We start from the raw sequence: 15,310 nt of genomic DNA on the forward strand, positions 1-15,310 counted from the left end.
TCATGTTTTATAGTTTCACTTATCGTGCATTGTGAAATACTGCAAATTCCAAGTTTGAAGTTTTAATGTTACAGTATTCAATCTTATTGTCACAAAACTTAAATTGCCACAACAAATAAATTGTCTTGATTGTAATTTTCTGAACACTTGAACTTCATTAAATTCATCATTAAAAAATATCTGTGTTTATCTTTTGTGAAGTTGTTTTATCATTAATTACAGAAACACAATTTAATACATTTTACAGTAATGAATAGCAGCTTGGAGTGTTTCAAAACAATGGGCATGAGAATTGGGTCAACAGTAACAATAACAACAACAGAAAAAAGAAAATGAGAATGACGAAAAAATGCAGAGTTTCATATGTGGTCAAATTGATAAAATTTATTTTCACTAATGAACGGTATATTTCATGCCATTGAGCAAGAAATACATTCTGAGACTGATGGTATTTTACGGCGATTTGTTTTCATTCATCGTTGTCGGCTGGTTGTCTGGGACCATAAGGTTGCGTGTCTGGGCGACGTCCACGATCACCGTCATTGAACCACAGCGCGATTGCATGTGTCGGGTCGTAATCTCTCAAGTTTCCGCCGTGCAATACAATACGCATTAGCTGACACAGCGTATTTGTATTCAGAGCTGCACGCCAATCGGACTTGATACGCGACATGAGAGAGAATCCTCTCTCGCACTCGCTCGTGTGTACTGGTATCAATAATATTATTTTCACCAGCCATAAGATATTAGAATATCCTGCAGGATTATTACTAAGAATTCGCTGCCAAATGTCCAAGAACCGCAAGGTTGGATTTGCAGCAACTACTGCACTGACTGTTGTTTTGAGTCCAGTCCATTCGTTCAGAACTTCGTCTGTTTCAAAATTTGTTTGTCGATTTAACAAATTATCGAAGTGGCGCAGGATGGTTGTTATTTCATCTCGACCATAATTTCGAAGTTCGTCTGGATGTTGAGGCCAGTTAGTTGGATCAAACACTGCCGCCGACGCAAGCACTGGTTCTTCAGTAAATGATAAGAACCGGGTGGTGATTTCATCTCTGCATGCATTGATTAGCGATGTTTTCTCATCCTCTGCAGTTCCATTTTCTCGCCTCGGTGGATCATGGAGTGGAGAGCCGCGAAACATGTAACGAGTGCCATCAAGTGTTTCGTCAATAAACGTGCTTTCAGATGGGCCGGGTTCATTAATTAGCAGTTGTAAGTTGTCAAGTGTAGTTTTAAGTCCGTACACTACACTTTCAATTGAAGTGTCATTTTGCTGGAATAAGAGTGACATGCGACTTAGAACACGATAAATATCAAGCTGTATATAAACAAACTTCATAAACTGCATTCGGGTGAGTTTCTCCAAAAAACCCTTGGCTTTTATTTTCGAATCATTTGTATGATCACTTCCTGGGGTTACGATATCCTCTAGGTGGGTAACAAGCGGCTTCCAGTCTCGATCGATTGCCTCCAGCGCACGCTTGTGATGGTCTACCCATCGCGTTCCAACTACATTTGTCGGTTTCAACACGGCAACCCCTAGAGCGTTACCGGCCTCTCTCAAAGCTGCAAGATTACGTGGCGAATTATTATAAAATTTAAAAATTTGAACTAAAAAATCTTCAATGTGGGAAAAATTACGACACTGCCTTAGAGCTGTCTTCAGGCACAATTCAAGACGGTGTGCTGTACAGTGGACACTGACGAGGTGGGGCACATCTTGGCGAATACGTGTCATAACCCCGGATCGATTCCCCACCATGACGGCCGCGCCATCGGAAGCCATAGCTACCAGTCTCTCCCGCCATTCGTTTCCTCCTAACCCCATTTCAACGCGAAAACCTGCATCGATCGCCGTAATTATGGACTCCGCAGTACCTCGAGGCATTGCTTGCAGGCTGAGAAATTTAGTGACTGGACGGCAGTCTTCTAACATACGGACGTAAATGATTTCCTCCTCCACAACAGCACGGTCTGTTGACGAATCAATCAATACTGAGTACAGTCCACTTTCATTTATGCTGTCGGCAACATGACGGCGTATGGACTCGCCAATAAAACCAATAAAAGAAGCAGCCTGCTTGTCGTTTCGATAAGTGTTACCTATTTTAACACCGTTGATTTCTTGAAGCGTCAGAAGATCAGCAAAATCGGAAAACGGTTTCTCGTTTTTTGCAAGGTAATATGCGGTACGAAATATTATTTGAAGTCGTTGGTACTGCGTTTGATCCATGTTCATCACGCAACTCACAAGTGGACGAGGATTTGAGCTTTTTTCAATGACAACTTTCTGTACTGCTCTACGATGAATACTACTTGATTCATGTTTTCGCAATGATTCAATGCGAAAATTCGTACAACCGTCATTGCTTGCAAATGCCGATGTTCCATTTGTACAAATCGTACAAAACATTGATTTTTTGGCGGCATCATACTTCAGCCAGTCTCGACCAGTCTTCCAAGAATCTTGAAATTTTCGCACTCGCTCTATCCTTGCCTTTTTATTTGGTCCCTCGTCAACGTTTTTGGGTTGGTCATGCGACTGTGTGGGTGGTTGTGGTGACTGTTTCCGAAAAAAATTCAGGAGACTCATCTTGACGTCGATTGACTTGAACTGGCAAGCAACAAATTATTTTGCCGGCTAGGAAGACAACTGGCGTCAATAAACTAATTTGAAACATTTTTTGTATAATTTGTGTACAAAAATGACGCGGACAAGTCGTCATTAAAAGAAAACAACACACTTTTATTCAAAAATAACAGAAGCAGCTAGAACCGTGGGACAATTTGATTGGCTGTTTCCCCAAGTACCTGTCAATAAATAATTATATTTCAACTCGAAGAGATAAATAGTATAAGCGTAGTCAGTGAATCTTAACTTGTTGCAAACTTGTCCTAGTCGCGTGTGGTCGCAAACTTGTAATTTGCGTGTTAGCTTTATCGTATCACGAGTACGTCATAACGATCCCGGATTTTTGGTAGCCCAGTTGGGCTACCGAATTTGAAAAGTGGTAGCCCCAAGAAAGAAACTGGTAGTCTGTAGACGCGGGGCTACCGCTAATTTCGAGCCCTGAGTGTTAGGGTTAACATATTGCTGTACTCTGTCCCTATGTTATAGTGTTAGGGTTAACACATTGCTGTACTCTGTCCCTATGTTATAGTGTTAGGGTTAACACATTGCTGTACTTTGTCCCTATGTTATAGTGTTAGGTTTAACACATTGCTGTACTCTGTCCCTGTGTTATAGTGTTAGGTTTAACACATTGCTGTACTCTGTGCCTTTGTTATAGTGTTAGGGTTAACACATTGCTGTACTCTGTCCCTATGTTATAGTGTTAGGGTTAACACATTGCTGTACTCTGTCCCTATGTTATAGTGTTAGGTTTAACACATTGCTGTACTCTGTGCCTTTGTTATAGTGTTAGGGTTAACACATTGCTGTACTCTGTTCCTATGTTATAGTGTTAGGGTTAACATATTGCTGTACTTTGTCCCTATGTTATAGTGTTAGGTTTAACACATTGCTTTACTCTGTCCCTATGTTATAGTGTTAGGTTTAACACATTGCTGTACTCTGTCCCTGTGTTATAGTGTTAGGGTTAACATATTGCTGTACTCTGTCCCTATGTTATAGTGTTAGGTTTAACACATTGCTGTACTCTGTCCCTATGTTATAGTGTTAGGTTTAACACATTGCTGTACTCTGTTCCTATGTTATAGTGTTAGGGTTAACATATTGCTGTACTCTGTCCCTATGTTATAGTGTTAGGGTTAACACATTGCTGTACTCTGTCCCTATGTTATAGTGTTAGGTTTAACACATTGCTGTACTCTGTCCCTATGTTATAGTGTTAGGGTTAACACATTCCTGTATTCTGTCCCTATGTTATAGTGTTAGGTTTAACACATTGCTGTACTCTGTCTCTTTGTTATAGTGTTAGGGTTAACACATTGCTGTACTCTGTCCCTATGTTATAGTGTTAGGGTTAACACATTGCTGTACTCTGTCCCTATGTTATAGTGTTAGGTTTAACACATTGCTGTACTCTGTCCCTATGTTATAGTGTTAGGGTTAACACATTCCTGTATTCTGTCCCTATGTTATAGTGTTAGGTTTAACACATTGCTGTACTCTGTCCCTTTGTTATAGTGTTAGGGTTAACACATTGCTGTACTCTGTCCCTATGTTATAGTGTTAGGGTTAACACATTGCTGTACTCTGTCGCTATGTAATAGTGTTAGGTTTAACACATTGCTGTACTCTGTCCCTTTGTTATAGTGTTAGGGTTAACACATTGCTGTACTCTGTCCCTTTGTTATAGTGTTAGGGTTAACACATTGCTGTACTCTGTCCCTTTGTTATAGTGTTAGGGTTAACACATTGCTGTACTCTGTCCCTATGTTATAGTGTTAGGGTTAACACATTGCTGTACTTTGTCCCTATGTTATAGTGTTAGGTTTAACACATTGCTTTACTCTGTCCCTATGTTATAGTGTTAGGTTTAACACATTGCTGTACTCTGTCCCTGTGTTATAGTGTTAGGGTTAACATATTGCTGTACTCTGTCCCTATGTTATAGTGTTAGGTTTAACACATTGCTGTACTCTGTCCCTATGTTATAGTGTTAGGTTTAACACATTGCTGTACTCTGTTCCTATGTTATAGTGTTAGGGTTAACATATTGCTGTACTCTGTCCCTATGTTATAGTGTTAGGTTTAACACATTGCTGTACTCTGTCCCTATGTTATAGTGTTAGGGTTAACACATTCCTGTATTCTGTCCCTATGTTATAGTGTTAGGTTTAACACATTGCTGTACTCTGTCCCTTTGTTATAGTGTTAGGGTTAACACATTGCTGTACTCTGTCCCTATGTTATAGTGTTAGGGTTAACACATTGCTGTACTCTGTCCCTATGTAATAGTGTTAGGTTTAACACATTGCTGTACTCTGTCCCTATGTTATAGTGTTAGGTTTAACACATTCCTGTATTCTGTCCCTATGTTATAGTGTTAGGTTTAACACATTGCTGTACTCTGTCCCTTTGTTATAGTGTTAGGGTTAACACATTGCTGTACTCTGTCCCTATGTTATAGTGTTAGGGTTAACACATTGCTGTACTCTGTCCCTATGTTATAGTGTTAGGTTTAACACATTGCTGTACTCTGTTCCTTTGTTATTGTGTTAGGGTTAACACATTGCTGTACTCTGTCCCTATGTTATAGTGTTAGGGTTAACACATTGCTGTACTCTGTCCCTATGTTATAGTGTTAGGTTTAACACATTCCTGTACTCTGTCCCTATGTTATAGTCTTTGGGTTAAAATATTGCTGTACTCTATCTCTCTGTTATAGTCTTAGGGTTAACACTTTGCTGTACTCTGTCCCTATGTTATAGTGTTAGGTTTAACACATTGCTGTACTCTGTCCCTATGTTATAGTGATAGGGTTAACACATTGCTGTACTCTGTTCCTATGTTATAGTGTTAGGTTTAACACATTGCTTTACTCTGTCCCTATGTTATAGTGTTAGGTTTAACACATTGCTGTACTCTGTCCCTATGTTATAGTGTTAGGGTTAACATATTGCTGTACTCTGTCCCTATGTTATAGTGTTAGGGTTAACACATTGCTGTACTCTGTCCCTATGTTATAGTGTTAGGGTTAACACATTGCTGTACTTTGTCCCTATGTTATAGTGTTAGGTTTAACACATTGCTGTACTCTGTCCCTGTGTTATAGTGTTAGGTTTAACACATTGCTGTACTCTGTGCCTTTGTTATAGTGTTAGGGTTAACACATTGCTGTACTCTGTCCCTATGTTATAGTGTTAGGGTTAACACATTGCTGTACTCTGTCCCTATGTTATAGTGTTAGGTTTAACACATTGCTGTACTCTGTGCCTTTGTTATAGTGTTAGGGTTAACACATTGCTGTACTCTGTCCCTATGTTATAGTGTTAGGGTTAACACATTGCTGTACTCTGTCCCTATGTTATAGTGTTAGGGTTAACACATTGCTGTACTCTGTCCCTATGTTATAGTGTTAGGTTTAACACATTGCTGTACTCTGTTCCTTTGTTATTGTGTTAGGGTTAACACATTGCTGTACTCTGTCCCTATGTTATAGTGTTAGGTTTAACACATTCCTGTATTCTGTCCCTATGTTATAGTGTTAGGTTTAACACATTGCTGTACTCTGTCCCTTTGTTATAGTGTTAGGGTTAACACATTGCTGTACTCTGTCCCTATGTTATAGTGTTAGGGTTAACACATTGCTATACTCTGTCCCTATGTAATAGTGTTAGGTTTAACACATTGCTGTACTCTGTCCCTATGTTATAGTGTTAGGGTGAACACATTGCTGTACTCTGTCCCTATGTTATAGTGTTGGGTTTAACACATTGCTGTACTCTGTCCCTATGTTATAGTGTTAGGGTTAACACATTGCTGTACTCTGTCCCTATGTTATAGTGTTAGGGTTAACATATTGATGTACTCTATCTCTCTGTTATAGTCTTAGAGTTAACATATTGCTGTATTCTGTCCCTATGTTATAGTGTTAGGGTTAACATATTGCTGTACTCTGTCCCTATGTTATAGTGTTAGGGTTAACACATTGCTGTACTCTGTCCCTATGTTATAGTGTTAGGTTTAACACATTGCTGTACTCTGTCCCTATGTTATAGTGTTAGGGTTAACACATTGCTGTACTCTGTCCCTATGTTATAGTGTTAGGGTTAACACATTGCTGTACTCTGTCCCTATGTTATAGTGTTAGGGTTAACATATTGATGTACTCTATCTCTCTGTTATAGTCTTAGAGTTAACATATTGCTGTATTCTGTCCCTATGTTATAGTGTTAGGGTTAACACATTGCTGTACTCTGTCCCTATGTTATAGTGTTAGGGTTAACACATTGCTGTACTCTGTCCCTATGTTATAGTGTTAGGGTTAACACATTGCTGTACTCTGTCCCTATGTTATAGTGTTAGGGTTAACACATTGCTGTACTCTGTCCCTATGTTATAGTGTTAGGGTTAACACATTGCTGTACTCTGTCCCTATGTTATAGTGTTAGGGTTAACACATTGCTGTACTCTGTCCCTATGTTATAGTGTTAGGGTTAACACATTGCTGTACTCTGTCCCTATGTTATAGTGTTAGGGTTAACACATTGCTGTACTCTGTCCCTATGTTATAGTGTTAGGTTTAACACATTGCTGTACTCCGTTCCTTTGTTATTGTGTTAGGGTTAACACATTGCTGTACTCTGTCCCCATGTTATAGTGTTAGGGTTAACACATTGCTGTACTCTGTCCCTATGTTATAGTGTTAGGTTTAACACATTCCTGTACTCTGTCCCTATGTTATAGTCTTTGGGTTAAAATATTGCTGTACTCTATCTCTCTGTTATAGTCTTAGGGTTAACACTTTGCTGTACTCTGTCCCTATGTTATAGTGTTAGGTTTAACACATTGCTGTACTCTGTCCCTATGTTATAGTGATAGGGTTAACACATTGCTGTACTCTGTCCCTATGTTATAGTGTTAGGTTTAACACATTGCTGTACTCTGTCCCTATGTTATAGTGATAGGGTTAACACATTGCTGTACTCTGTCCCTATGTTATAGTGTTAGGGTTAACACATTGCTGTACTCTGTCCCTATGTTATAGTGTTAGGGTTAACATATTGATGTACTCTATCTCTCTGTTATAGTCTTAGAGTTAACATATTGCTGTATTCTGTCCCTATGTTATAGTGTTAGGGTTAACATATTGCTGTACTCTGTCCCTATGTTATAGTGTTAGGGTTAACACATTGCTGTACTCTGTCCCTATGTTATAGTGTTAGGGATAACACATTGCTGTACTCTGTCCCTATGTTATAGTGATAGGGTTAACACATTGCTGTACTCTGTCCCTATGTTATAGTGTTAGGTTTAACACATTGCTGTACTCTGTCCCTATGTTATAGTGATAGGGTTAACACATTGCTGTACTTTGTCCCTATGTTATAGTGTTAGGGTTAACACATTGCTGTACTCTGTCCCTATGTTATAGTGTTAGGTTTAACACATTGCTGTACTCTGTCCCTATGTTATAGTGATAGGGTTAACACATTGCTGTACTCTGTCCCTATGTTATAGTGTTAGGGTTAACACATTGCTGTACTCTGTCCCTATGTTATAGTGTTAGGGTTAACATATTGATGTACTCTATCTCTCTGTTATAGTCTTAGAGTTAACATATTGCTGTATTCTGTCCCTATGTTATAGTGTTAGGGTTAACATATTGATGTACTCTATCTCTCTGTTATAGTCTTAGAGTTAACATATTGCTGTATTCTGTCCCTATGTTATAGTGTTAGGGTTAACATATTGCTGTACTCTGTCCCTATGTTATAGTGTTAGGGTTAACACATTGCTGTACTCTGTCCCTATGTTATAGTGTTAGGGTTAACACATTGCTGTACTCTGTCCCTATGTTATAGTGTTAGGGTTAACACATTGCTGTACTCTGTCCCTATGTTATAGTGTTAGGTTTAACACATTGCTGTACTCTGTCCCTATGTTATAGTGTTAGGGTTAACATATTGCTGTACTCTGTCCCTATGTTATAGTGTTAGGGTTAACACATTGCTGTACTCTGTCCCTATGTTATAGTGTTAGGGTTAACACATTGCTGTACTCTGTCCCTATGTTATAGTGTTAGGTTTAACACATTGCTGTACTCTGTCCCTATGTTATAGTGTTAGGTTTAACACATTGCTGTACTCTGTGCCTTTGTTATAGTGTTAGGGTTAACACATTGCTGTACTCTGTCCCTATGTTATAGTGTTAGGGTTAACACATTGCTGTACTCTGTCCCTATGTTATAGTGTTAGGGTTAACACATTGCTGTACTCTGTCCCTATGTTATACTGTTAGGTTTAACACATTGCTGTACTCTGTTCCTTTGTTATTGTGTTAGGGTTAACACATTGCTGTACTCTGTCCCTATGTTATAGTGTTAGGGTTAACACATTGCTGTACTCTGTCCCTATGTTATAGTGTTAGGTTTAACACATTCCTGTACTCTGTCCCTATGTTATAGTCTTAGGGTTAAAATATTGCTGTACTCTATCTCTCTGTTATAGTCTTAGGGTTAACACTTTGCTGTACTCTGTCGCTATGTTATAGTGTTAGGTTTAACACATTGCTGTACTCTGTCCCTATGTTATAGTGATAGGGTTAACACATTGCTGTACTCTGTCTCTATGTTATAGTGTTAGGTTTAACACATTGCTTTACTCTGTCCCTATGTTATAGTGTTAGGTTTAACACATTGCTGTACTCTGTCCCTATGTTATAGTGTTAGGGTTAACATATTGCTGTACTCTGTCCCTATGTTATAGTGTTAGGGTTAACACATTGCTGTACTCTGTCCCTATGTTATAGTGTTAGGGTTAACACATTGCTGTACTTTGTCCCTATGTTATAGTGTTAGGTTTAACACATTGCTTTACTCTGTCCCTATGTTATAGTGTTAGGTTTAACACATTGCTGTACTCTGTCCCTGTGTTATAGTGTTAGGGTTAACATATTGCTGTACTCTGTCCCTATGTTATAGTGTTAGGTTTAACACATTGCTGTACTCTGTCCCTATGTTATAGTGTTAGGTTTAACACATTGCTGTACTCTGTCCCTATGTTATAGTGTTAGGGTTAACATATTGCTGTACTCTGTCCCTATGTTATAGTGTTAGGGTTAACACATTGCTGTACTCTGTCCCTATGTTATAGTGTTAGGTTTAACACATTGCTGTACTCTGTCCCTATGTTATAGTGTTAGGGTTAACACATTCCTGTATTCTGTCCCTATGTTATAGTGTTAGGTTTAACACATTGCTGTACTCTGTCCCTTTGTTATAGTGTTAGGGTTAACACATTGCTGTACTCTGTCCCTATGTTATAGTGTTAGGGTTAACACATTGCTGTACTCTGTCCCTATGTAATAGTGTTAGGTTTAACACATTGCTGTACTCTGTCCCTTTGTTATAGTGTTAGGGTTAACACATTGCTGTACTCTGTCCCTTTGTTATAGTGTTAGGGTTAACACATTGCTGTACTCTGTCCCTATGTTATAGTGTTAGGGTTAACACATTGCTGTACTTTGTCCCTATGTTATAGTGTTAGGTTTAACACATTGCTTTACTCTGTCCCTATGTTATAGTGTTAGGTTTAACACATTGCTGTACTCTGTCCCTGTGTTATAGTGTTAGGGTTAACATATTGCTGTACTCTGTCCCTATGTTATAGTGTTAGGTTTAACACATTGCTGTACTCTGTCCCTATGTTATAGTGTTAGGTTTAACACATTGCTGTACTCTGTTCCTATGTTATAGTGTTAGGGTTAACATATTGCTGTACTCTGTCCCTATGTTATAGTGTTAGGGTTAACACATTGCTGTACTCTGTCCCTATGTTATAGTGTTAGGTTTAACACATTGCTGTACTCTGTCCCTATGTTATAGTGTTAGGGTTAACACATTCCTGTATTCTGTCCCTATGTTATAGTGTTAGGTTTAACACATTGCTGTACTCTGTCTCTTTGTTATAGTGTTAGGGTTAACACATTGCTGTACTCTGTCCCTATGTTATAGTGTTAGGGTTAACACATTGCTGTACTCTGTCCCTATGTTATAGTGTTAGGTTTAACACATTGCTGTACTCTGTCCCTATGTTATAGTGTTAGGGTTAACACATTCCTGTATTCTGTCCCTATGTTATAGTGTTAGGTTTAACACATTGCTGTACTCTGTCCCTTTGTTATAGTGTTAGGGTTAACACATTGCTGTACTCTGTCCCTATGTTATAGTGTTAGGGTTAACACATTGCTGTACTCTGTCGCTATGTAATAGTGTTAGGTTTAACACATTGCTGTACTCTGTCCCTTTGTTATAGTGTTAGGGTTAACACATTGCTGTACTCTGTCCCTTTGTTATAGTGTTAGGGTTAACACATTGCTGTACTCTGTCCCTTTGTTATAGTGTTAGGGTTAACACATTGCTGTACTCTGTCCCTATGTTATAGTGTTAGGGTTAACACATTGCTGTACTTTGTCCCTATGTTATAGTGTTAGGTTTAACACATTGCTTTACTCTGTCCCTATGTTATAGTGTTAGGTTTAACACATTGCTGTACTCTGTCCCTGTGTTATAGTGTTAGGGTTAACATATTGCTGTACTCTGTCCCTATGTTATAGTGTTAGGTTTAACACATTGCTGTACTCTGTCCCTATGTTATAGTGTTAGGTTTAACACATTGCTGTACTCTGTTCCTATGTTATAGTGTTAGGGTTAACATATTGCTGTACTCTGTGTCCCTATGTTATAGTGTTAGGTTTAACACATTGCTGTACTCTGTCCCTATGTTATAGTGTTAGGGTTAACACATTCCTGTATTCTGTCCCTATGTTATAGTGTTAGGTTTAACACATTGCTGTACTCTGTCCCTTTGTTATAGTGTTAGGGTTAACACATTGCTGTACTCTGTCCCTATGTTATAGTGTTAGGGTTAACACATTGCTGTACTCTGTCCCTATGTAATAGTGTTAGGTTTAACACATTGCTGTACTCTGTCCCTATGTTATAGTGTTAGGTTTAACACATTCCTGTATTCTGTCCCTATGTTATAGTGTTAGGTTTAACACATTGCTGTACTCTGTCCCTTTGTTATAGTGTTAGGGTTAACACATTGCTGTACTCTGTCCCTATGTTATAGTGTTAGGGTTAACACATTGCTGTACTCTGTCCCTATGTTATAGTGTTAGGTTTAACACATTGCTGTACTCTGTTCCTTTGTTATTGTGTTAGGGTTAACACATTGCTGTACTCTGTTCCTATGTTATAGTGTTAGGTTTAACACATTGCTTTACTCTGTCCCTATGTTATAGTGTTAGGTTTAACACATTGCTGTACTCTGTCCCTATGTTATAGTGTTCAGGGCTCGAAATTAACTTTTTTTTTTGGTAGTCCATCTGGGCTACCACTTTTTAAATCTGGTAGCCCAAGATCAATCACTGGTAGCCCCAAATTTTTAAAGCAGTATTTATGCGAATGTCATATGTTCAGTACATCTTGTTGACAGGTAGGTAATGTTTCATATATTTGAATGTATCAGTACTAATTTCCTATAGACAGGAGAACTAAACTGAAATAAAGAGTTCATGTTTTATAGTTTCACTTATCGTGCATTGTGAAATACTGCAAATTCCAAGTTTGAAGTTTTAATGTTACAGTATTCAATCTTATTGTCACAAAACTTAAATTGCCACAACAAATAAATTGTCTTGATTGTAATTTTCTGAACACTTGAACTTCATTAAATTCATCATTAAAAAATATCTGTGTTTATCTTTTGTGAAGTTGTTTTATCATTAATTACAGAAACACAATTTAATACATTTTACAGTAATGAATAGCAGCTTGGAGTGTTTCAAAACAATGGGCATGAGAATTGGGTCAACAGTAACAATAACAACAACAGAAAAAAGAAAATGAGAATGACGAAAAAATGCAGAGTTTCATATGTGGTCAAATTGATAAAATTTATTTTCACTAATGAACGGTATATTTCATGCCATTGAGCAAGAAATACATTCTGAGACTGATGGTATTTTACGGCGATTTGTTTTCATTCATCGTTGTCGGCTGGTTGTCTGGGACCATAAGGTTGCGTGTCTGGGCGACGTCCACGATCACCGTCATTGAACCACAGCGCGATTGCATGTGTCGGGTCGTAATCTCTCAAGTTTCCGCCGTGCAATACAATACGCATTAGCTGACACAGCGTATTTGTATTCAGAGCTGCACGCCAATCGGACTTGATACGCGACATGAGAGAGAATCCTCTCTCGCACTCGCTCGTGTGTACTGGTATCAATAATATTATTTTCACCAGCCATAAGATATTAGAATATCCTGCAGGATTATTACTAAGAATTCGCTGCCAAATGTCCAAGAACCGCAAGGTTGGATTTGCAGCAACTACTGCACTGACTGTTGTTTTGAGTCCAGTCCATTCGTTCAGAACTTCGTCTGTTTCAAAATTTGTTTGTCGATTTAACAAATTATCGAAGTGGCGCAGGATGGTTGTTATTTCATCTCGACCATAATTTCGAAGTTCGTCTGGATGTTGAGGCCAGTTAGTTGGATCAAACACTGCCGCCGACGCAAGCACTGGTTCTTCAGTAAATGATAAGAACCGGGTGGTGATTTCATCTCTGCATGCATTGATTAGCGATGTTTTCTCATCCTCTGCAGTTCCATTTTCTCGCCTCGGTGGATCATGGAGTGGAGAGCCGCGAAACATGTAACGAGTGCCATCAAGTGTTTCGTCAATAAACGTGCTTTCAGATGGGCCGGGTTCATTAATTAGCAGTTGTAAGTTGTCAAGTGTAGTTTTAAGTCCGTACACTACACTTTCAATTGAAGTGTCATTTTGCTGGAATAAGAGTGACATGCGACTTAGAACACGATAAATATCAAGCTGTATATAAACAAACTTCATAAACTGCATTCGGGTGAGTTTCTCCAAAAAACCCTTGGCTTTTATTTTCGAATCATTTGTATGATCACTTCCTGGGGTTACGATATCCTCTAGGTGGGTAACAAGCGGCTTCCAGTCTCGATCGATTGCCTCCAGCGCACGCTTGTGATGGTCTACCCATCGCGTTCCAACTACATTTGTCGGTTTCAACACGGCAACCCCTAGAGCGTTACCGGCCTCTCTCAAAGCTGCAAGATTACGTGGCGAATTATTATAAAATTTAAAAATTTGAACTAAAAAATCTTCAATGTGGGAAAAATTACGACACTGCCTTAGAGCTGTCTTCAGGCACAATTCAAGACGGTGTGCTGTACAGTGGACACTGACGAGGTGGGGCACATCTTGGCGAATACGTGTCATAACCCCGGATCGATTCCCCACCATGACGGCCGCGCCATCGGAAGCCATAGCTACCAGTCTCTCCCGCCATTCGTTTCCTCCTAACCCCATTTCAACGCGAAAACCTGCATCGATCGCCGTAATTATGGACTCCGCAGTACCTCGAGGCATTGCTTGCAGGCTGAGAAATTTAGTGACTGGACGGCAGTCTTCTAACATACGGACGTAAATGATTTCCTCCTCCACAACAGCACGGTCTGTTGACGAATCAATCAATACTGAGTACAGTCCACTTTCATTTATGCTGTCGGCAACATGACGGCGTATGGACTCGCCAATAAAACCAATAAAAGAAGCAGCCTGCTTGTCGTTTCGATAAGTGTTACCTATTTTAACACCGTTGATTTCTTGAAGCGTCAGAAGATCAGCAAAATCGGAAAACGGTTTCTCGTTTTTTGCAAGGTAATATGCGGTACGAAATATTATTTGAAGTCGTTGGTACTGCGTTTGATCCATGTTCATCACGCAACTCACAAGTGGACGAGGATTTGAGCTTTTTTCAATGACAACTTTCTGTACTGCTCTACGATGAATACTACTTGATTCATGTTTTCGCAATGATTCAATGCGAAAATTCGTACAACCGTCATTGCTTGCAAATGCCGATGTTCCATTTGTACAAATCGTACAAAACATTGATTTTTTGGCGGCATCATACTTCAGCCAGTCTCGACCAGTCTTCCAAGAATCTTGAAATTTTCGCACTCGCTCTATCCTTGCCTTTTTATTTGGTCCCTCGTCAACGTTTTTGGGTTGGTCATGCGACTGTGTGGGTGGTTGTGGTGACTGTTTCCGAAAAAAATTCAGGAGACTCATCTTGACGTCGATTGACTTGAACTGGCAAGCAACAAATTATTTTGCCGGCTAGGAAGACAACTGGCGTCAATAAACTAATTTGAAACATTTTTTGTATAATTTGTGTACAAAAATGACGCGGACAAGTCGTCATTAAAAGAAAACAACACACTTTTATTCAAAAATAACAGAAGCAGCTAGAACCGTGGGACAATTTGATTGGCTGTTTCCCCAAGTACCTGTCAATAAATAATTATATTTCAACTCGAAGAGATAAATAGTATAAGCGTAGTCAGTGAATCTTAACTTGTTGCAAACTTGTCCTAGTCGCGTGTGGTCGCAAACTTGTAATTTGCGTGTTAGCTTTATCGTATCACGAGTACGTCATAACGATCCCGGATTTTTGGTAGCCCAGTTGGGCTACCGAATTTGAAAAGTGGTAGCCCCAAGAAAGAAACTGGTAGTCTGTAGACGCGGGGCTACCGCTAATTTCGAGCCCTGAGTGTTAGGGTTAACATAT

At 39.1% G+C, this 15,310-nt stretch overlaps 3 protein-coding genes across 4 annotated transcripts in view; 1 reads left to right on the plus strand and 2 right to left on the minus strand.

The window, feature by feature from the left end:
• LOC144350125 (uncharacterized) overlaps positions 1 to 15,310 on the plus strand; it is a 220,638-nt gene that overhangs the window by 76,566 nt on the left and 128,762 nt on the right. The window lies entirely within an intron of this gene.
• Positions 358 to 2,599, minus strand: LOC102807416 (zinc finger protein 862-like). The gene has a single exon (XM_085502862.1). It carries the CDS (start codon positions 2,597 to 2,599, stop codon positions 470 to 472), a length of 2,130 nt encoding a protein of 709 aa, XP_085358988.1. The 3' UTR covers positions 358 to 469.
• On the minus strand, positions 12,570 to 14,811 carry LOC146750929 (zinc finger protein 862-like). The gene has a single exon (XM_085502865.1). The coding sequence runs from the start codon at positions 14,809 to 14,811 to the stop codon at positions 12,682 to 12,684; it is 2,130 nt and encodes a 709-aa protein (XP_085358991.1). The 3' UTR covers positions 12,570 to 12,681.

This window comes from Saccoglossus kowalevskii, chromosome 1 (assembly GCF_978046115.1).
Source record: "Saccoglossus kowalevskii chromosome 1, keSacKowa6.1, whole genome shotgun sequence".
Classification (NCBI taxonomy): Eukaryota; Metazoa; Hemichordata; class Enteropneusta; family Harrimaniidae; genus Saccoglossus; species Saccoglossus kowalevskii.

Excerpts from the sequence above, each read along its gene's own strand:
- LOC102807416 (XM_085502862.1), bottom strand. The coding sequence starts at position 2,599 with ATGAGTCTCCTGAATTTTTTTCGGAAACAGTCACCACAACCACCCACA.
- LOC146750929 (XM_085502865.1), bottom strand. The coding sequence starts at position 14,811 with ATGAGTCTCCTGAATTTTTTTCGGAAACAGTCACCACAACCACCCACA.